Source organism: Apostichopus japonicus, chromosome 15 (genome assembly GCF_037975245.1).
Source record: "Apostichopus japonicus isolate 1M-3 chromosome 15, ASM3797524v1, whole genome shotgun sequence".
Lineage (NCBI taxonomy): Eukaryota > Metazoa > Echinodermata > Holothuroidea > Aspidochirotida > Stichopodidae > Apostichopus > Apostichopus japonicus.
Genome location: NC_092575.1, coordinates 7,420,305 through 7,444,127, shown reverse-complemented (window position 1 = coordinate 7,444,127; position 23,823 = coordinate 7,420,305). Strand labels below are relative to the sequence as shown.

Genomic DNA, 23,823 nt, shown 5'->3' with positions numbered 1-23,823 from the left:
ACGCCATCATGAATGCAAAGGTTATGATTATCAGCGAAAACCAAAAATTGTCCCAACTGGGTGAACAGTTTAGGAACTGTTTGTACAATACGAGTGCTTTGAAGCGTGAGATTGGGGGGCAGTTTAGAGAGGAATTAGCATTTACCAAGACTTTCCCAACTGGTTGGACTTGGAATCCACCCTGTTGCATATTAATATCGGGTTATAATGCAATTTTTTTCTTGTTTGCGCAGGTGGGGTGTGGTTCAACTGTCAGATTCGTGTCTCCTTAACTAACCCAAGTGATGACTGTGAAGTAGCTGAATAAGAATTGACTAAGGAAAAGGTAGAAACCAAAAAAAAAAACAAGAGAAAACAGAAATTGAAATATAATTCAAGTAAAAATCTGGCCTAACTTTATTGTTTATCCAAAAATATTTTATGAAATGAATATAACTTAAGCATGGACATAGACAATATTACCATTATATTGATTAACAATTGTCAACAAAGCAAAATTCAATGGAAACGAAAGAAAGAGAGAGAAAGAAAGAAAAAAATGACAAATTACATAACAGCCTGAAATAGTAGACCAGAACCATACCAGGCCTATTTACTAGTCCAAACCCACTTCTGAAACTTTCTTGATTGTTTTTACTCAGTTCAGGGTAATTTTTTTTTTTTAAAAGACAATGGAGTGAGCTTTATAATAATAACGTCACAGTGGACCATTGTACCTTTCATAGCCACCAATCATTCTTCTCTTTGATATGCTCCAAAATTTACCCCCACCTCCCTCCCCCACCCCAAATTGACTCCTCTTCCTCCCTAGGTTCTACTGTTGCTTGAATTCATCCACAATTTGCACGATTAAAGTTAGAATTGCTGCGATCAAACGTAACCATGTCTATAGACTCAAGCGAACTAGAAACCGTCTTTAAAACTACTACCATCAGCTGCTGTGTTATTTAATTTTTATATTACATTGTGATATGTGTGTGCTCTGTGTATCCTATATGGACTGTTATCCACCAATCAGCACCCCCGTATACCGTATCAATGTCATCCACAAGTTATAGCCTACACAACTTCCTTCATGAATGCTTTTCTGTGAGCAAAGTATTTATAACATGTTATTATAAATACCTTTTTTAGCCTTTGAAGAAGATCCTGCTAGGATCGAAATGTCAGGCCAACTTACTTTTAAACATGTTTATAACATAATCATAACATATGTTTCCTCAGTAAATAACATACCATCCTCGCCACTGATGAATAAAACCCTTCCGCTATACAAACACTATCATATATAATTCTACATTATCAAGTAGGCCTACATATACGTTATCCTGTACATTATCCTGCACGATACTAGCCTTCGTACATTGTGCTGCACTAATGCTATCAATAGTAATAATAATAGTGTGGCATGCATAAAAAGTGCTTTACAAATTGCTTTTAACTGTTTCTTTATACCCATGAACTATGTAGCATATATATCATCTATATACCCTATCAATTAACTGAACACAGCTTTTCATGTATATATCATAATGTACATACATACATACATACATACATACACAGTCTCCTGTGGGTGTTATTAGCAAATCATACCGTATGTTCACTCTCTAGACACAAAAGCTTGTATGTCTGACACCATTTCATGACCTGCGTCCTTTGGTTGTTAAATTTCTGCCACCGATCAGGTCCTACCTGCATACCTCAACTTATTACAGTCTGTTTCTTAACTCATTTGCATACACACACATGAACAAACATTACCACACATTTTGTAAACCACATTATCACTTTACTTACGTTAGCGTGAAAACTTAGAAAGAAAGAAAGAAAAAAGAAGTGAAAAACAACATGGAGTATCTCAGCAGTAAACATTTATTGTGCGAAGTATTCTCTAATGAAAACTTTACGGTGCATCTTCGTGGACTTGCAGTTATCAAGACTTTGAGACACTTATTAAACAGTTTCTGTTAATTGGGTCGATTCGTTGCACTACATGAATACTCATGAGGTAGTAGGTGAACTTATATGCATCAATACTCTAATCTAAAGCACCTTAATGTCATTCAAATTTTTACAGATAGGGAAGACAACGTTGTTTTACAAGAAAAATGCTTCAATTCCTGATGTTCACCCCATACCATCTTGTGCTGATTCTAAAATACTATGCTTTCTGTTGACATCTAAACTCAAGCTCTGTAAAATGTCGTCAATTTCCAAACTTATATAAACAAGATTTGTTGGTGGTGTCATTAGCTTCCCCTTGCCCCTCCCCTTTTCCTAAACACCAAATCTTACCATTTTACACACATATGAGGAGATACTCGACCAATCGTTAATACATGTGCACATTCCTTTAAATTATCAATTGGTTCACTTCTGCTACATTTTCAGTACTGATTTGCTGTCACCATATCTATAGATGTCGTTGGGGAAGTGTGGAGTTTCACCCGTCATAATATTTTAAGTACCTGCTCAAAGATCTGCATACTTGCCATAAACAGTCTACATACAGACATGTCCACCTCAAAATCTTTTTATTCTATAGAACAGAAATCTCAAGGAAACTTCTCTGAGAGATTCATGCCAACCCCCCCTTCTCCACCCCCACCCCAAAAAGAGCAAAAACACAAAACAAGACCCCATCAAAATATAAATCTGTGTAGTTTACCATCTCATGTGAATAACTGCAGAATTACACATATACATATATTTATATATATATATTATGAATAATACTGAAAAATACAGAAAGTAAGATTACCTTTACACAGTAGGTAAGTTATTGCTTAAACTGTTCAGAAATATTGTGCTGCGAGCAAGGAAGGTTCAGACCTTCTCCCCCACCCTACCCCCCAACCTTTGCTTTTCTTGAGGATTAACACAGCAGTTTCTTGAATTCAATGGAATTCTGTTCAGAATGAATTTTACACTTGGTGAAAGAGAAAAGGATACACGATAACACTTAACCGATGAACTCATCACTAGTCCAACAATGGAAGCTATTTACCGAAAATACTTTTCCTTTTTATTGTGATTACATCTGACTATTAGCCATGTAATTTACCTTTCCATATCATCGGACGAGGTCCTTTTTGAGACAGTCAACCGATTTAGGAACTTTCAAGAAATATCCATGTATATAGAGGACTATATGAAATCACACCTCTGAGTAGAGATATGCAAACAAATAAACTAACAAACGAAGTAACAGACAGACAGATAGAGTCACTCCAAGATTAATAATGTCGTCCAATTACAAAGTTGTTGACAATTGACAATTCATAATCATGGACGTAAAATATGAATGTAAGAGACTGACTTCGGTCAGCTTGCAGCTTTGATAAGCCAATGAGGCTTCTTCGCGAGTAACTGCTTGCAGGAGGATCTAAAATACGTACATATATACATACATAAGAACTGCCATGTGCAAACCAGGTACATAGACAACCTCACGACTGGCACTAAAGTGGGAATACATGGTTTGCTGGACAAGGTCTTTATGGGCTGAGATTAAAATGTAAAAGATCGCCGGAATGCGCAAACTGTCAGAATAGGCATCGACCACTAATAAATGTGGTAATTCCAGTGTGCACAGGATAAAACAAAAGATCTTAGCAAACTGAAAACATGATAGGAACACTAAAAAAACATCTGGTAGTAACAAATTTCCATTGCACTTAGGTGTCCTCATACCAGAATTCCCATCATGCCTAAATTAAAATTTTCTTCCCATGAAATGGTTCTCAAGAAACATTCCCTTTGTACTTTTAATTTTTTTAAACGATAGAGCTATCTATAGCCATCACAATTCAAAAATGCAAACACAACTGTTTCAAACTGAAGAATATTTTGAAACTACCTCCCCCTAACCCCCCCCCCCTAATCTTTTCAATGATACAGTCCATCAGAAGTTAAGAATTTCTTCTAACAGCTTGATCATTATTATCTACAACTGGAGCATAACAAAACTGTCGACTAAGCTCGGAAAAGAAATGCTTCCATATGTACGTGGTAATGTACAATCCAGCTTGTATATGAACTTGGGAGTGATTTATACAGGGAACGATAACTGAGCCTTTGACTGAACTCATCTCCAAATGATGTAATCACTCTCCTTTTCATAATGTTCAATCCTGACTATTGCCGACTGACTATATAATCTACAACCTTTCAGGGATTCCCTTCGTATTTCAAGTAGTGTTTCGAGCGGTGCCATCGAATTGAGCCAACCTTTTCATATTTACTTAAGCTAAGTAAGTATTTTACCATACTAAGAAAGATAACTCCCTATGCTTGATTTTCAGTTTTACCCAAATTTAAGGTAAGATAAGCACTTGATTCTCAAACATGTCATCACCCAAAAAATCTGTAAAATATTTGACCACATAGACATGACAAATTACAATATTTTGACATTGTTTTCCAAATTGTTAACTTCATTATTTGAAATACAAATCCACTAATAAAGTTTACTTAGAGTGTTAATGGATTTTGGCCATTCATGCTTTTGCTGCAAAAAGCTGCTGTAACTTTAGATTGGTTAATAGTTGACTTGTAGTAACATATACCACCTGAGCTGCCCAGAGTACAAGTTACTGAAATGTCTTCTTTCAGTCACTATTGATCAAATCCATCAGCAAACATATCATAACTGTATTAATTCTGATCTTTCAAAGCCAACCACTACCCCCTCCCCCCCTCCACATGAAACTGGAGCACCATGACTACTACGGATGGGTATGGAGGGAGGAGGCAGGGGTGTGTTAAGACTAAATCCAGAACCAGTAACCATACCTTAATATTGAAAAAAGGAAAAACACAAATCTGCACCCTCCCGGGTTTTGATCCTCACAGAAAGAATATGGCAGCCATGTTGACTGCACCATGCAGCCATGTTGACTGCACTTGATAACTCTGTTCTATTTCTTTATTTCAGTTTTTTGATCAGAGAAAACAAATTCCAATTCAATCTGAATTGATACCATTTAACCCTGAGTACAATATGCAATTATTTAACTATGTATTGTTGGAAAACTTTTAGTTTTGATTTTTCACTTTTCATATTCTTTGATTAAAAATTAGTTTGTTCATTTTGTACCTCAAGTGTAGTTTTCCTGAGCTCATCGATTTAACATCTCGACTCTAAACCATCTTCCTAACCACGATACAGTTTTCCACTGATGTCAAATTAAACCAAATTGCAACCTTAATCACAAAATTTCACACTGGTTTTGTTCTGCATAAATTACATTTCAGAATACCTTTTTTTTTTTTTCATCTGCAAGCAAGAACCACTTAATATTGACCAAAACATTATAACTTCCATTCTGCATTCATACCTATCCAACCTCTCATTGGATAGAAATCACACCACATGATAACACCAAGCAGACGACATTATTATTATTATAACTCAATATAAAATGCAACTACACGTCACACGGTTCTTTGGCTGAAACGAATATAATAACGCGAGCACACACAACACCATCAGCTTTCTCGGGTAGGAGGAATCGAACAAAAGAGCTCCATCCTCCTGCTAGGTCACCCTTCTGGCATCATCTGGATTTAATCTTGTAAAACGACCAATCAAAACACTGCAGCATATTGTCATACCTCATTAATAATTCATCAGTTCATAAAGATTGCACATACCTCTCCAAATCCTCAATGCCGAGACTGAGGGTGTGGAGTTATCAATCCCTTGTGAACTAATGAAACGATAAGTCACGTGACCTGATCGCATGATAGTCACATGTCCATCGCTTCACTAATCCGTCTCATGGCCATCAATCGTTGACACTCTATCAGATTAGTTTTAACGATCTTTGTCATCTTTGCTATTACAAGAAATCAAATTTCTCCATAGTCTTCAGCTTTCCTTTTAACTTCCAAACATGTTGTTGAAACTATGACGATACTTATGTGAACTCCGTTGTCATAGCAACATGAATTTGCATGAATCAAGCTCCATGACAGTGCCAGTAAACCATCTGCTTCTCTCTACAGAAGCAGATGTTGATAACCTGGCTGTTTTTTCAAATTTTCCACAAAGATTTTGATGTCACTTGCTTCATAAAGTAAGAAGACTCACCTGACCATGAACGATACCAGAAAGGCGAAACAGTGATTATCATTTTTCTGCGCTAAAGATTGTATACAGGTTTGGCTTTTGAATATTCATGTACATGTTAATTGCAGACCAATGATTTGAATATAGATAAAAACTATGGTCTAATCAGAGGGCTCCCATCACCTCTGCTCTATGGCCACGGTTTCTGTCGTGTCCATCGGCTCATCCTGCTGCTGTGCACGGCTATTCCCTGGATCCATTCCAAAATTGGGCTGGTTGGGCCGCGATAAAAATTCTTCGTCGTCAAAGGCAAACTGAGTTGAAGGCGTTCTGTGAGGACTGTAATGGAGAAAGAAAGGCAGTTGCCAACTTTGCTCTCCCCAAGAAAAAATAGACCTTGTGATTGCTAGACATTAAATTTTTTGTATTCACTTAGCAGACTGATACAGTAACTGAGTTTGAATCCGTCCGACAGATCGAATAATAAAATAATACAGTATGCATATTCAGTACCTTTAGCATTCTCATTTAAAATACCATTCATTTCTGTCCTTATGTACTACATTTGAACTTCCTCAATTATGAATAATACCATTATGTACTTGCCAAACTTTATGTCAAGGTGTATATGCTGAGTGATATATCTTGGGGGAGGGCGGGCAAAGGGGCAGGGGCTTGCCAGGAGATGCTATATTGCAAACACAACCAGCAGCAAAACTCACTTGAATGGAGATCTTGGACTCATAGTCATTTTTCGTGGTGATCTTGCTTTGCCAGCTGTTGTTGGTGCTTCATGCATACTTTCTAGTACACTTGGAGCTACATATGTAAAACCCTACATGATGCAAGGAGAAAAACAGTTGATTAAACTCATGAGATTAATAAAAACATGCCAACCTAAATGCTTCTACTAGTAATACTGTATCACCTTGTATAAGACTGACAAGTTGTAGTGCAGAATATTCGAAATCAAAGTTCAAAAAAAAAAAAAAATCAAAATTGAAAGATTTCAAATGATCGCACTGACGAGCTCTCTTGGTTTTTTTTCACTTTGTTAACTATGATTTGGTTTGAACTTTCTTCAAAATAAATGTCTTTCAAATTGCAAAAAGGAATAACAAAATAAAACAACAAATATAGTTTCCCTTACTTTGAATATTTTATTTGCACTTTCACTTAACATCGTATCATCAGGACTGTCTACTGGAGTTTGTTTGGTGAATTTACTGTCAAACTGGCTCACGTCCTCCTCATTGGCCTACAAAAGAAAAGGAGAATATAAAAGCTGCGATATAACTCTCCCTCTGTATTCCTTTGTCTTTAATATTGTCACTGCTCCTTTAATCTTATTCCATGTATGCTTTCATGTTCCTACTCATAAACTATGTAGAACATCTAGTTTCTTGTGACTTTACTATTTCTTTACCGACTCATTTCTAAAAGATTGGTAAAACCTTACCAGAGTTGGCTTGATTGGAGGTTCCACTTTACGGGCAGCGACGTCTTGCCAGTTAACGTGTCGGAAGAACAAGTGTCTCTTGATAGGGGCGGAGTCCTCGGGTGTGCTCCCGAGCCGAGAGGTGACATGCCTCTTCAGGAGCTACCAGAAATATAAATATAGAGAAAACTCACATCCTATGAATGAGAAGAATCTTTACCATGACTTTACGGTAGTCCTAACGATGCATGGTATCCGAGATATGATGGGTGAGAAGGTGGGGAAAGGGGTTGGGCTTGAGAAGGTGACACACAAACTTTGGGATTAGCCAATTTCTGATAACCGATTACATGTCTCACTTCCTGTTTCTTAACAATTTTAATCATACCAAGGTCAAATCAAGTTCAAATCAATATTCATTGGCTGTGAAAAGATGATAAAGTATAACTGATGTCTGATGGCTTCTGTATAAAGTAGCCTGCAACAGACGCACACTGTCCGACTGTCCATGATTCTCAACGTGACAACAGTCGAGTCAAGTCCGTTCGTGATTGGTAGGGCAGTGTAATGCGGGCTTGACAGGTCTCATTCGCAGGCTACTGTAGACTCCAGCAACTGTCAATTTCTAAGAGACTTTTCTTACCTTGCGTATCAGATCTCTCGCTTCAGTTGTCAGGTAAGGAGGTAGATTCAGTTTTCCTTTTAATATCTGTATTAAATTAAAGCACATTGAGAAATGTATAAGGTTTCAATAGGTTCTATATCCAGCATAACTTATAGAGAACTTTAGAGCTACATTATCTAGTGCTTGTCTTTGCCCCTCATGCTCCCACCATGGATACCTTCACATAACTAATATTACTCAAAGAGCTGTCTCTGCCCCTCAAGCTCCCTCCATGGACACCTTCACATAACTAATATTACTCAAAGAGCTGTCTCTGCCCCTCAAGCTCCCTCCATGGACACCTTCACATAACTAATATTACTCAAAGAGCTGTCCCTGCCCCTCATGCTCCCACCATGGATACCTTCACATAACTAATATTACTCAAAGAGCTGTCTCTGCCCCTCATGCTCCCACCATGGATACCTTCACATAACTAATATTACTCAAAGAGCTGTCCCTGCCCTTCAAGCTCCCTCCATGGATACCTTCACATAACTAATATTACTCAAATAATTCAACATCAAGAGTTATTTTGTGCACAAGCAATCATGGATAGTTAACACTACAACTTTTCAAATGCATAACAGTAATAAGGTTATTTTATACAGTGAACACTTAAACTATACTTTATTTCATACTGTTTCTGTATTGGCATTTTATCAATTAGCAACTGAGGCAGTAAATAAACAATGACAAATTTGACTGTAAAGCACATATCAGATAAATCATCTTAACATTTTGTAAGGATTGGTTTCCAAGGTGATTATACTCTCACAATTATACAATGTTTTAATTGACAATACTTACTTTGTCTATAGTTTTCTTCCTATTTTCGCCGGTGAATGGTGGCTGTGAAATAGGACAAGATAAAATCCATTGTATTTATATATCTTATAACAATGACTTATTCCTAAAGGACAAACAGATTAAGTATTTTCTATAAAGAAAGTTAGGTCTGTTCACAATTTTGAGAATCTTAAGAATCTCTTTACTTGTACTTAAACTTTGAACCCACTTAAAAGAAAATCAAAAGAAGAAAGTAAAAGAAAAACAAAAACAACTTCCAACTAACTGGGAACTTCTGACTTATTGAAAACTTCAAACTCCCTGGGAATTTCCAACTAACTGGAAATTCTATTCCAATTATCTATTACATCTATTTTCTGAAAAGAAGTAGCAGGAAGGATGAGGCATTTTTTTGGAGGGTGGGGGTTGAGGGGTGGATGGATTGCTTACCCCTCCTGTTAGCATATCATACATTAAAGCTCCCAAGCTCCACCAGTCTACTGCTTTGCCATGTCCACATCTCAGCAATATTTCAGGAGCCCTGGTTTCGAAGGAAAGATGTGAAAAAAAACCGTAAGTCTCAAACGACTCTTGAAGGGTGTTGTGATCATGTTCAAAAGAGCAGGTTTCTCGAATGGGTGCTGTTAGAAGATCTAGGTTTGTTGTAATTACAGATATATTGAGAATCCTTTACATATAACATGGAGCTCTGTTTGAGTTTTAACTTCAGACTGAATCACCTGTACATATACAACAAGGCCCACAATGTATTACCATTACAAGGGATGAGCCTGGGGTAAATAAAACATCACAGAACTATGCAATAATTGTGGTATAGGCTCCAGTTTGCGTATGCTACAGTGTGTTAGGATAATAGTTTGTGTCCCCGAGGTAGAAAAGAAATCACGGATATTCCGCGAATTCGCGGAAAAGCTCATGCCTGCATTACAGAGGATTCCATTTATCTGTCGTCCCAGGTTATGAAAGTATCATCAAAACATTTCATCCTTTTGCATTAAACTCTTGTAAATGACCAGATCCTGACCCAAGTAACAAACTTAAAACCCTGCCAAACAAACAAAATTACTCAAATTCAGAGATGCATACAAAGAATGAGTTTTCATACTACAATGTCTCTGAGATACAGAACAAGTTAAATGACTGCAACGTCTGCAACTCCCAGAATGATGATCTCTAATCTATAAATAAATCCTCCAGCAAAACTGCAGAGGAGCCTAAACTAAACCATGAAACAGAATATTTTAATAATAAATAATTAATCAAGTTATAAAATAATAAATAATACAAAATTCATGTAAATACTAAAATATCATAAAGTTATAAAATAATAAATAATACAACATTGATGTTCAATCAAGTACATCATGCTCCTTTAAGAACATAATAAAAATTAATAAATAAAAGTGGAACAATTGTTAGTTTCTGGTTGAGAAATATCAATAGAGTGCAGATTTGGCCAAAAATCAGTTTGTATGAATATAGTGTGGAAAAATATCAAGTTTTGTCCCCCATCTCAGAACAAGGAGCTTTATTCAAATGTTTAGAGCTCAGATTTTTAATATTCAATAGTAACGTGATGGCATTTCTCATCCCTATGGATGGTAAAGTTTCAAAATAACTTACATATATTCTATTGTCCCACAAAATGTGTGCGTCATTGACCCTTCCTCTATTGATTCCTTGCAAAGACCAAAATCTGTCAACACTACGTGACCTGGAAATAACAAAACACAGATAAAACAATTTCATTAACAATGTCCAGCAAAAGTTTCATTTTTCTTAACAAATAGTCGAGTGAATAAATACAAGTTAAGTGAATTGTGATAGAAATATCACCAACGCCATTAAAACATACCATGTTAGTTAGTGTACTCTAGCACACAGAGATCTATTGAAATGGATATTCTGGGGTCACAAAAGGTCATAAAAGATATGCTGTGAAATTTCTGTGTCAGCGCATGATGGGCAGATACAGCTCGTTTAGGGCATGAAAAACTCTGTGAATTGCATTTAACAACATCCCAGTGATCAATTCTATCTGGCAACATCACAGTGATCAATGTATCTGGCAACATCCCAGTGATCAATTGCATCTGGCCAACATCACATTGCTTATCATGGCTTTCCTTCGCTCTAGCACCTAGAGGCTTCAGTAACCTCCTACTGCTATCAAAGGGACAAGTCTGTTGGGGGAGACTCAATACATCAACAATGTGTTGTCAGTTTTGCTACATCAGTAGGAGGTAAAACAAGCCCCGAGAATGTATTACCTCCAACCAAACATGAATTTTAAAGTTTTATCAGTATATGGACACAGCAGAGGAAATTATATCATGTGGCACCCGAGATGAAAACTCCTTCATGTTTGGTAATAATGTAAAACTAGAAAGCCAGTTGGCTTTGTGCTTCAGGCTGGCAATACAATCTGTTCAAAATTCCACATAACTATCTGACTAGTGAGTTAAATTTGTCCAAATATTAAGTGACAACCAGAAAAGATCAGAGATTTTCAAGCTCTTACTTGTAGCAATCCCTTGTGGGCATTAAACATTTCATTCACTGGTAAGGATTTTACAGTATAGCATGTTTATTCAAAAATGTTTCAATACCCAGAAAGGGCAGTCTTCCTATATGAAATATAGACACATAGATGTATGAATAAAAGGACATTTTCTTTTACCAATTTTGAGCTGGCAAATCAGCTCTGCTACCAACCATCCCTTTCATAATTAGTATTAATGATGAGAGTTGCATGACATTATTTATTGCCTGGATGACTGTATGCTTTGTTGAAGATCAATAGAGACCCTTCAAAAAGTTAAACTGAATTTGACCAAACCATGTTCACCAAAAGAAATCATAGCATTTGAGGATTTCACAGATTAATTGTAACTTTAATTTTGGAATGATCATGTTTATGAGGTTTTCAGACTTTCACACCTGTTGACCTCATGTGACCTTTGACTTCTACCAATTGCAATAAGGTTCTTTCACTCACCAAGCTGGATCTACATACTAAGTATGAAGTTCAAGAAAGATCAACTTCTTGAGTTATCTTTACAAGATTAGCAGACTTTGACTTGAATGTTGATCGCAAATGACCTTTGACCTCCACCGATTTCCTATTCACTAAAGTGAAGGCAGAACTATCTCGTTCAGTGCTGATATCTTATTTTATGGACATTTAAAATTGCCACCCATTAAAAAGGTATGATCATTTAATACACTTCATAATAGATATGATGGCAAGGGAGGCTTTGCTAGGATATTTGCCAAATAGGATTGTTAGGTCTGGTCACTGTTACAGAACATTTTAATGTAATAGTGCACACAAGATTTCTTATTTTGATAAATTTTTTACTTCAGATGCAGGACCTAGATATCAAGTATGAAGTTCATCCATGCTTCTTTTTGGAGTCATTACGTTTGGGAAGTGTTTAGACTTTGACCTCTGTTTGACATCAGGAAACGTTCGACATCCGCACAAGAAGAACAGAGTACTTTTGCTCACGTGGGTCCACATGCCAAGTATGAAGTTTATCCAAACTTTAATTTTGGAGTTGCCATGTCTACAAGGTTTCCAAATTTTGAACGTTGGTGACCTCACATGACCTCCTCTGACTTTTTACAAAAACTCAATACTTGAATCCATAAACCAAGTATGAATTTCTACCATCGAGTACTTGTCGGTTATCGGGCTTACAGGCCAAGTGTACACTCTCATGCACATGTGCAGTCACTATCTCTAAGATTCCTTAAGAAAATCAAACATTAAGCGTTGTGGCCAATTGGCTAAGGCGTCGGACTTATGATCCAAGGATTGCTGGTTCGATTCCTGCCTAGTTCATTACGTTGTGTCCTTGGGCAATATGCTTTATCTCACTTGCCTCTCTCCACCCAGGGGTTAAATGTGTACCTGTGAGGTAACTTGTCATTGGGCGCAGTATATAACTGCTGCCGACTGGAGGGATTGTCTCTGGGACAGGTTATCATTGACGAGGGGTAATATAACGTCTGTAAAGCGCTTTGAGACCTATCGCTGGTATAAAGCGCTATATTAAAAGCAAATATTATTATTATTATTATATTAAGGGATGGGAAAGGCATCTGTAAACTCACCTTTTGCATTAAGCATGATATTTTCTGGTTTTAAATCTCTGTAAATGATTCCTTCTGTGTGGAGATGTTCAATGGCTAGGAGGATCTCAGACAGATAAAACCTATTTTGGAGAATAAAAGATAGGAATGGAGAAAATGAAAAAAGAAACAAGAAAAAAAAAAAACACATCACAAAAACAAGCAACTGTTTTCTCATGATGTTGATGCTGCATCAGAGACTGCTTCTTACTTTGAGTTGGTGGTTTGTGCCATTTCATATGCTTAGTGTTGATTCAACATGCTTTTCATACTCTTTATACGTAATGAAAACTAAGACACCCTGGTAATGTTTTCCACTGATGGATGATTTAGTGTAGTGTTCAAACGGTTATGCATAACAGAAAATACCGATTACCGATTATTTTTTTCATAATCGTACCGATTCCGATTATTTGAAAATGAGAAAATATCCCGTTTATACGAAATCGGCAATAAAGTTTGTGATAGAAACAATTATTGATGTGATTTTCCTCTGTTTCCTTTTGCTTCATTGTAATACAAGGCTCTTAAGTATCCTTTTGTATGTACCAAATTACCTCTGGAGTTTCTCGGAAAGAAAAAAAAGATTTTTTTTTAAATTTCCAAAATACGAAAATATGACATCCTACCTAGTCAGCACTGTGCTAAGCGAATGGCCTAAACACCTTGACGTGAATGTCACTTGTTAATGGCTAGAAATGGGCTAGGAATAGTTACTCAAAATATCCATCTCAAAAAGTATCTCAGACAAACCATCCATCTTCAATCTTTACCAAAGTGTAAATTTTAATTACATATTGCCTTCATTCCGACATTATTTTGTGCTTATTTTCAGTATTATACTGTTTATGAACAAATAGAAATGTTACGAACTTGAAGTTAAACATACCTATTCGTTACCTATTTAACTCCATTCAGGTTCAATTAGAAAATGTAAGCTTAGGCCAATCAAACTGAAAAGCAAATTGTACCATCGTAACTTGTTTAAAATTACTCTAAAATGTAATACCAGATTGATGTAAAGAAATAATAACAACTAGAAACTACTCCAATATAAAATATAACATTCCCTCTATAAAACATAGCACATACCTTCCAAACAAATGCCGATTTCCAGCAAATTGAAAGTTGTAAACTAAGCTACGCATTTTTTTTTTGCAAACCAATGGTTAGGCTACATTTCCCATTGACTTAGTGTGGTTGTTAGGCTAACATGTGGTCGAAGATTGCAGTTTCCATGGATATTTTTATTTTTTATTTGCGACACAACTAGAGCGAATAAACAGATGGCAAGGTTAGATTTCCATGCAGTTGACTTAGTGTGAAGTAAGGCTACCACGTGGTCGGAGATTTGTGGGGATTTTAGGTTATTGTGGCTGGTACTGAAATTGCTTCGTGAAGGCCGTAATCTGCCAGTCACTCTGCGGGAAATTCCCGGTGATTGTGCGCGACCCTCCCACACTGCTTCAAATTTGATGCGGGATGTGAGAAAACTGTTTGCGCGATTCGCGCTGCAACTGCAATTCCTAATTCGCGAAATTGGTATTGCTGCCATGCTTACTGTGCCGAGAAATATGAAGTCACTAACCACGAGGGAAGCAAAATCGGCGACCCTGACAGCCTAATTTGATGAAATTACATTGTGAAAGACGTATAGAGGGTGTCTTTATTTTAATATTTCGTAGAAAAAGAACAAACCTAATACATCAGTTGATATTTTCAACTTCCATATGTTTTTGAATAATGATATTTTCGCCTTCCATATGTTTTTGAATAATCGGTATGACATAACTGGTATTCCACGTAATTTTTACCGATTCCGATTATGTTCCGATTATGCAATAATCGTACCGATTCCGATTAGGTTAATCGTTTGAACACTTATTTAGTGGGTAGTCAAAATAATTTGTTCAATTCTGTCACTTTTTCTGTTTGTTGACAGAACCTTTTGTTACATTAGTATGAAAGACATGCAAACCCAAACAAATGCTAAATCAAGTATAACTGAATTAATAAATATGATTTGAAATGAAATTGAAACAGTCTTAAGTTAAACAGTTGCAATGTAATGGGACTATGAAAGTAAAACAAATCTTCAGCTTCCAATACCAAATATGGCTTTGTAAAGTTTCAAATCACCATTTAATATTCTCAGACAAAAAAAAAAATTGGCAAATATCAGATATTTGGAAATATATCCCAATTACCACAGATCATCAACTAGTCACATTGCTGTCAGAAGGTGTTCAGACCAAGACGTAGCCTTGGTTGTTGTTAAAATTATTTGGTTGATATACTTTCAGATATTGCAGATTAGCGACCAAATTTATCATTTCTCCATTAACACAGTCATTACGAATCGAGTTCCTAGGATTCTACATAATCGACAGCTCTTAGTACCGATGTTCCCATGGTAACGACACACAGCATTGTCGTTAAAACAAAAGCAATCTACACTCACGCTGCTGTGTCTTCCATGAAAATCCCTTCCCGCTCTAAATGGACGAACAGTTCTCCACCTGAAAATATAGAATGAGAAAAAAAAGATATCATGAATTTAAGTTCACGGAGGCCATCTGTAATTAGCTGAGTGATATGACCTTCACTGGTATCACCATAAATGTTCACATTCTGTGGCAAGATCTAAACAAAAGCTGTACAGTTACAAAAGAAACCCATAAAGTTGTACAAATCTATAATTTCTGCACATTTTATTTTTGATTTTCGCTGATTCAAGTAGCAAACATGCAAAATTAATACAGTAATCAGGCAGTTAACCTTCAAATTCAATATGCTTTGTTCATAATATTCATGCATAGAGGGAACTGCTTAGGACTGCAATTTATCAAACAAAAACCCACCAGTTTTGTGTCAAGGTCGGAAAAGGTTACCTTGGAGAGTGACAACGAGGGGAGAGTGACAGTGCAGTATTTGAGTAGGCCAGGCAATTTCTAGTAGATATTTATTGATTTTGGTATTTTCACCTGGATACTTTAAGCAGTAGGTTATGTACATGGCAAGAATTATTACACCAAATACGTCTGCACGTACATTACAGAGCATATCCTGGGCTCGGTGTTTAGCAATTAAAACGTAGCTACTGCTATCGTGTCGAACCCATGCGTATAACAAACATCAACTGACGTAACGGTTCAGAGCTAATACTGCCTCAACACCGAACTGTGCTTACATTTCAATTTATCCAGTGGGGGAGGGGGTGTCTGATCCTCTGTTAATTATTGACTAATTTGGTCCAAATTGTGGGGGTCGGATCCATGTTTACACCTACAGATCAGACCTGGAAGACAGGGTTCGACACGGCACTCGTCCTGAAGTGTCACCAGGGCTTAAGATACGAATTTATTCTAAAGTTCACTTTTTTCTTCTTCGAAGGGCCAGGTCATCATGGACAGAGTTTGAGTGAACAGGATTCGGACCGTTGACCTTGGGAATGTAGGTAATGACCTTGGGAGTGTGGGAATGTAGGTGCTGCATCAACCAGCGCTATCCAGCCCTTGCTTGGTGGCTATACACTTTAATCTTCCTTTGTAGCGGGTGCACGTACGTACCCTGCATATTGGGTAATAGAGGGGGGCACACACAGGTTTCATTTGATATCACTCAGAAAATGGGAGTACATTTAAAAAAAAAAAAATTGACTTTGTATATGAATCTGGAGTTGGTGACATATGGTATTATGAAATACTTACCAGGTAGATATTCCAGGATAAGGTACAATTTTCCACCAGTCTGGAATGCATAGTGAAGGTCTACAATGAAAGGATTCTTGACTGCCTCTAAGATATTTCTCTCTGCCTTTGTATGAGCGGTGTCTTTCTGATTCCTGATGATGACGGCCTACAGGTGATCACCAAAAGGAAAGGAAACATTTGGTTCCATCAGGGAGGAGGTTAATGATTGTAGAAGAAACAACACACTCTCCAGATTATGAAAAGCCACTCTTTGCGATTTGATTGACAAGACCTTCCACTGGCTGATCTTACTTTTCATCAAATTGCTACTCCTGTTTAGTCCGTCAGAAGTTTACAAGAAAGTATACAGCAAAACCTGATACAAAAACTTTCACAGCTTTAGCAAGAAAATAGGTTACTTCTATATTTGGAAATTTGCTTTGCCAAATTTCAAGCTCTCGATAAATTAAGCTCTGGGATATTCTAAGAGAAATGCAGAGATGAAAGGAAAGGTGTGGACACATTGTGGAGATTGTTTGGTACTTAAATCATTACGACTTCACTTGCCTTCTAAAGCTTTCGGTCACCTCATCTTCCAAGTTTTAAAGTTAGTATTCTTGATTAACGCAAACATAATGAAATACCAGGATACAATTTTGCACCCCAGTGAGATTACTTTTTCATTGGAACAAACAGTTGAGAATGAAGAAAGAACGAGACAGAAATATATATCCCTCTGCACTAACACAAAGAATGTAGTACAGGTCTACTCACAGACACAAATTACCTCAAAGTTGAACATGTACAACCCAAACACTGCATGGTATTTCTCCATTCCTCAGCTAGATAAATGAATATGTATGATATCAGATACCAGAATATTGACTTACTTTCTTTAATACTTTCATAGCAAATATTTTCCCTGTGTCTGTACCGCTCATCTTCTTCACTTGGAATACCTGTAGCAAAGAGAGAATACACCAAACATAGTCAGTAACTTGGAAATAAATGTCACTCACTGTCAAAATCAACAAAACACTGAAAAGAGAATCTGCTATTTCCCACCTATACTGTACTGTACCTTGATTGTTGGAATGATGAATATGAAGAGAAGGGTTTTGGAAGGGTGCCATGTTTTTTTAAGGACGTTGATCCCCCTCTCCCCCCACCCCCTTGCCTAATCCTTCCTGTCATGTATCCATTTTATACAATGTCAATTCAACAGATATCACTAAAGCCACAGAGCAGAATGTGAACGAATTCTTAGTGGAAATATACCCTGACGACTAGAATAGTTGAAGCAACTGGCTGATGCCTGAAGCAAGCGGAAGCTAGCCCTCTGCAAGACTAGAGAAATACACTACAACAGTTACTGACAAACTTGGCTCCATATCATGGATGCTTCGCGATAAAAAACATGCTCGATTTGAAACATTGTTATATCTTGTGCTAAACAACATGGTAAGCTACAATACAAACAAACCACGCAGTACCTGAATAGAGAAAGGTAATGGTAGCAGAAATCAAGCTTAACAGCTCTGTGTGCGAGTCTTACGAAAGATACAAGAGTGTTTGCAGACAACTGGATGTACACTACAAACTGATCGCATTCTTAGAAACTATGTTGACATTTTAAATATTTTTTTTATAGAACATCTCAGTACAAGTGATGTTAGACCAGTATGTACCACAATGAGTGGATGTTTTATTGTCCAACATCTGTCTTTTGTCAAACAAATGACCAGCTTAGTGTTATTTATTCTGCTCTTGAACACATTTCATCTGAGATTGCTAACTAGGTACTATAAAAGCCCTAAAAATTACACCCTTACCTAAGGTTAGGCGCCATTTGACGTAGTTGCTTATCTTTAACCACTGGTTGACTGGTACCAACACTTGGTGCTTCTCTGGGTTCTGACTACCCTTTGAGGAAACAGTGCTCATTGTTTTGAGTAGATTGCTCGCAATTCAAGCATGCCCCTTCAAAACTAGGAATGCAGAAATGTGAGCTGTTTTCTGTGTATATATATATGTGTGAAATAACTCACCTTTCCATAACCACCTTTGCCTAATACTTTGAGAAGATTGAAGTGTTGAGGTCCAACTTTCTCGTGACTTGGATTCACCAGGGCATCCGACAATGCCACTTCTTCAACCTCACCATTTCTGAAAAGAACAGATATGACATAATAGTAGACATAACAAGTCCTTGGACACTGACTGCCACAGCACAACTCTGACATGGTCGAGAAGAAGCAGGAACAACAGATGAGGGCCATGTGCCGAACAATTATTCTCAATCCTTACAGGGAGGACGGTGGTGGCTCAGGAGATGACAAACAGTGGGTAGGGGAGTGCAGATGAGTAGAGAATAGGATTTGAATGAAAATATGCTTAAAGGATTGGTTCAGTTGTCATACATGTTTATGTTATATGAAAGAGGACAATAAAAGAAACACAATGGTGAAAAAACTGTTCAAATATCTTATTCGGAGAGATATTCAAGTGTAAATTTTTATCAGATTGTGTAAAAACTGCTGAAATTTGTCTAGCTGTGATGTCACATCCTCACATTACTGAAAATTCTTTGTTTTTTTATCTAAATATTTTGTGAGATTTCATGACTTTCAACCAAAAGATATGTCAGGAGATCTCATAGTTGTCAACGAAAGTGTTTGAGATTAAACATCTGAAGAATTTTTGATTATATTATTTTCAAATGTGGTAAAAAATGTAAATAATTGTTAAAGAAATATGCAAATGGTAAGGAAGTGAGGATGTGACGTCACACCCTCACAGTAAGCTTTCTACACCAGTCGTTTTCAAAGAAATTTTGATATCTTCAAATTGTCATATCTCCTTAGCAGAGCATGCTATCATGGTAGTTTCTTCACTGTTCTTTTTGTCTTTTTGTGCTCTTTCATACAAAATAGACATGTCAAACACCTGAACCAATCCTTTAAGTCTGGCTATATCTGCTAGATAATGTCAGTACACACCCTCCCGCACCCCTTGACTCTGATGCAGGGATTATCGAAAAAATACAAAAAAAAAACAAATAAAAGGAGTTAACCACTGTTCGACCTCGCAAGAGGTCTTACGGGGGGAAAAATGCAAGTACAGTAACCTAGAGAGCTGTCTAATAGGGTGGGCAAACAGAAACTGACCTGACAGCCCACAAGCCCCACAAGTTTTCAGTCTGTTAAAACACAATATCATCAATCTCAAAAGTCTGTCTATGTAAGCACTAAAATTCCTGTTGTAGCTGTGTGGAATTTTCTATCAACTTATAACATAACTTTTGTTCTCTCCCGAAAATGCGATATCTTGCATGAAAAGAAACGTCTACTTTTCAACTCAGCCCAAATCCATGAAAATGATAAATTTTCAGTGTGTTGCTGGCAAAACCTGCGCACAGCATAAAATTAATATAAAATTATTTTCATCGTACTTGTTACATGTCTTGTCTTGTGACATGTTTAAACACTGAAATTACTGTATTTACAAAAAAAAGGTCAATACGTATATCCGTGTTACATATTAAACAATAAACATTTTCGGTTGTGTCGGCAGGAGGTAAACAATGAAGTAACGATGCTGTAGTATATTTATACTCGTTATTCAGTCTGGGATTTATTGGATTACTTCATGTGTACCGTTGTTTTGAAATTGTTTTGGCCGACGTTTTGAGCCTAGGTAAAACGATATTTTTTTACTCAGAACCACTCAGAACCAGGATAAGATATAGTGGGAATGGTTGGTTGTCGCCCTACACGGATGGGCATTATCATCAATATGTCGATATTTCTCTTATTTCTTGTTACTGCTCACCACTCCTTCTGCTTGAATTTTTGTTTCAAAAGGTTAGTAAATACAGTAGTTGTTGTACATTGCATGCTTTTGTCAAAACATGACGTTACTTCAAAATATTTCTTCACAGCAATTTTGTGTTCAAAGTTGTATCACCTTTGATTTTGTTCGTAGCAGAAATACTACCCTGTGCTGATAGTTTATTCCGTCCGGTTTATTGGACGGTTTCAGACGTTTTGCGAGCTGATATTAGAACTGCCTCTAAAATTGCTTTTGAATAGAAACATAGTTTAGCTTTATGTGTCCGGATTATCGGACACATGACGCCTTTCTGAAATGAAAGGGTTCTTGCCTCTGTAATCCTTACTGTTTTGTTACTTTGAGTCGGGCTAAAAACGTCCGGATTATCGGATAGAATCGGACATATCACCATTGTAACTTTTATTGTAACAAACTGAGAAGATCGATTTAATCTGGTGTGAAAAAGTAGGCAGTAAACCGCATGTTCCGTCCGGAATAAAAGTGAATATTGTTGGAGTAAAATGAACAAAAGCGTCCAACGGTCCAGAGGTGTCAGAAAGCGTCCTAAAGTGTCCTTAAAGTGTCTGGAAACGTCGCGTCCGGACGGCAGGTCGTGTCAACCTCGACGGAACACTACTGCATATAACGCCATGAATTATCGTAACAATTCAAACTTAAAGCACTTAATGGTACTAATTAGCAAATTATTCCATGTCGTGACATTTTTTGCAGAATATTGACTTAAAGTACTCACTCATCTGCATTGGAGCTTCCACTGCCTGCAAGGTATTGCTCCTGAAATGAGATGAAGAACAAAGAAATATGAAGACTGGGGAAGGAATTTTCTGCAGACATTTCAAGCATTGGGTCTTGCTAAATTGATTAATATTAGGCTTACTGAATAGCCAGCAACATTTGGATTGCTACAGCAGGAAGTTGTCATTCATGCAAAACTTTCTAAAGAGTTTAATATATGGAACTATAATTAAGCAATAAGTTCTTAAATTTGTCTGCTATAAAGGTCTCAGAATTGGCATAATCTAATGCCCTACATATAGTTTTGTTTACAATGTGCTCCATGGTTGTGATTCAACTTGCAGAACATATCATGCTGGGCAAAATTTTTAAGACTTCTTTGGTTGTCCTTTGGACCACCAGGCTTTACATTTTGGGTTGTCCGAAAAGTAAATGTAGGTGTGAAGGTTGGTGAACAGAACAGCAGCTTTGGGGATGATACAGATATTTAAACTTTATCATTTACCTGATTGGAGGTAGGCTAGGCCCTATTAAGTGACAATTTGAATTGGTGTAAACAACCAGACCTTCACAGCTGATTTTGCCCTGTGATGACTGGTAAAGAAGTAGGCTATGGCTGGGACTTGAAACTAGGTAGGCCTACATAACTGATAGTTGGTTAAATATTCCTGGTGTCATAAGACTAGACAATTATTTGCACAGCATTTTGTTTTGTGGGGGGGGGGGATGGGGGAGGCCCAATGCTTTTCTAGGGGGAAAGCATTACCTACTTCCTGGAAAGTAATTTGGGGGGGGGGAAGAGGAGGGAATGACAAATGTTCCCCTCTCCCACACTAATTAAGGCTAGTAGTAAAGAATTATTATTGATGAATTGAAACTAAGGCATGCATGGGTACATGATGCAAATACTTAGTATATGCTGTAAGAGTATGGCTTGATGAGTCTCAGATCACTGACTGTAGTAGGGTGAATAGGTAAGAGCACCTTGAATATTGAGTAAATTGCGAATCCTTTAATGCTTCAGACCTGAGCCCAAGTGTACTGTAACCAGTGTAAGCCTAGCCCATTTTTACTTCTAAAGTTCTAAGGCAATTAAGTCTAGTATAGTCAGTATGGCGAAGATCGGCATACTGCGAAGTTCGGACACCCTAAGAAATACACGATTTCACCATGAAAACCTACGGGAAGAGCCAAATTTCACCCAAAAGTACGAAGCTACAGTTACTTTCTCTCAAAAATGACCCATGTGCAAGAAATTACTTGCATATTTGTCAATAATATGACGAAGATCTATGAAGTCTGTTATAATTACTAAAAGAGCAACTGCGCTACCAATTTTATCACCAGCGCCACATTGTGGGTTGCATGCCCGAACTTCGCAATACTCTAGCAAAGAAATACCAGTTCCACAATCACGAAGAACCTTCTTGGAAAACAAGGTGAAAACAGTTTGCAGGAAAGAAAGTTTGGCCGTGTATCGTACTATAACAAAATTCTCCCACCATATGAAGTATATTTTCAGGTGATTTATACCAGAAGATTTAGTTTTGGGGTGTTTTAAGTCTTAAGTGTCCGAACTTCGAAGTCACCATGCTAGTACTAGCTGGAAACTTAAGCAACTATGGCTTCGACTAAAACTAAAAGGTAAATAGCCCGACTATAGTGACAAACGTGGTTCGATCCAGTAAAACTTTGCAGACCCTGTTAATATTAAGCATAACGTTAGCAAAATACTCAACTAACTAGACATAGAATGTGATATGAAAACTGGAAGTTATTAAAAGGAACCCTTTGTAAGCCTAATGTTAATTTTTTCTATGCTTTAGTATAAGTTAGGATACAGACCTCAAGTTCATCGTACTCTCCATCTGACGCTTCTGGGTGATGAATAAGGCCGTCATTGATCTCGAGTGGGAATACACCTGCCATTTTAATGCTACAGATATCTTACGGATTTACTAACGGATACATGTTTCTACGATACATTGTCAAAATTCAAGTTTTCATTGAGAACTTTTGATGCCTGCTGTTACGCTACAGAAATGCTTCCGTAACTATCCAAGTATGAATTAAGGAATAGCGCTCCTCACATGTTTCCACAAATTGCGCAAGATGGATCTACTGATATCATACAATTAAAGAGAATATGATACTTGCAGAAACGAAATTGTCTTTATATACACGACATTATAAATCGACGAGTCAATTCAAAATAATAATATTGTTCATTTTATTTAATATGTAGAAATAATGTATTGGAATGATAAGTTTGATATAAATCTAGCTCTTTCACTATTTAACATAGTGGAACAACACTCAGAGATCTGGAGTTGCGCAATCCTTGTCCAAATCAAACACGCATTTCAATTTCTGTGACGCAGATCTCCAAAGCTTCTTTTACCCATTTTTTCGGGTCCCT

The 23,823-nt window shown here is 37.0% G+C and overlaps 1 protein-coding gene across 1 annotated transcript; it reads right to left on the bottom strand.

The window, feature by feature from the left end:
* Positions 1-372: 372 nt before the first annotated feature.
* LOC139980659 (ribosomal protein S6 kinase beta-1-like) lies at positions 373-23,491 on the bottom strand. The gene is made up of 15 exons (XM_071992468.1): positions 23,250-23,491; positions 21,403-21,443; positions 18,866-18,983; positions 17,708-17,776; positions 16,836-16,983; positions 15,587-15,644; positions 13,108-13,208; positions 10,612-10,702; positions 9,418-9,508; positions 8,989-9,030; positions 8,158-8,223; positions 7,536-7,676; positions 7,227-7,334; positions 6,799-6,911; positions 373-6,415 (listed from the first exon to the last, which is right to left on the bottom strand). Exons 1-15 carry the CDS (start codon positions 23,331-23,333, stop codon positions 6,256-6,258), a joined length of 1,431 nt encoding a protein of 476 aa, XP_071848569.1. The 5' UTR covers positions 23,334-23,491; the 3' UTR covers positions 373-6,255.
* Positions 23,492-23,823: the final 332 nt, after the last annotated feature.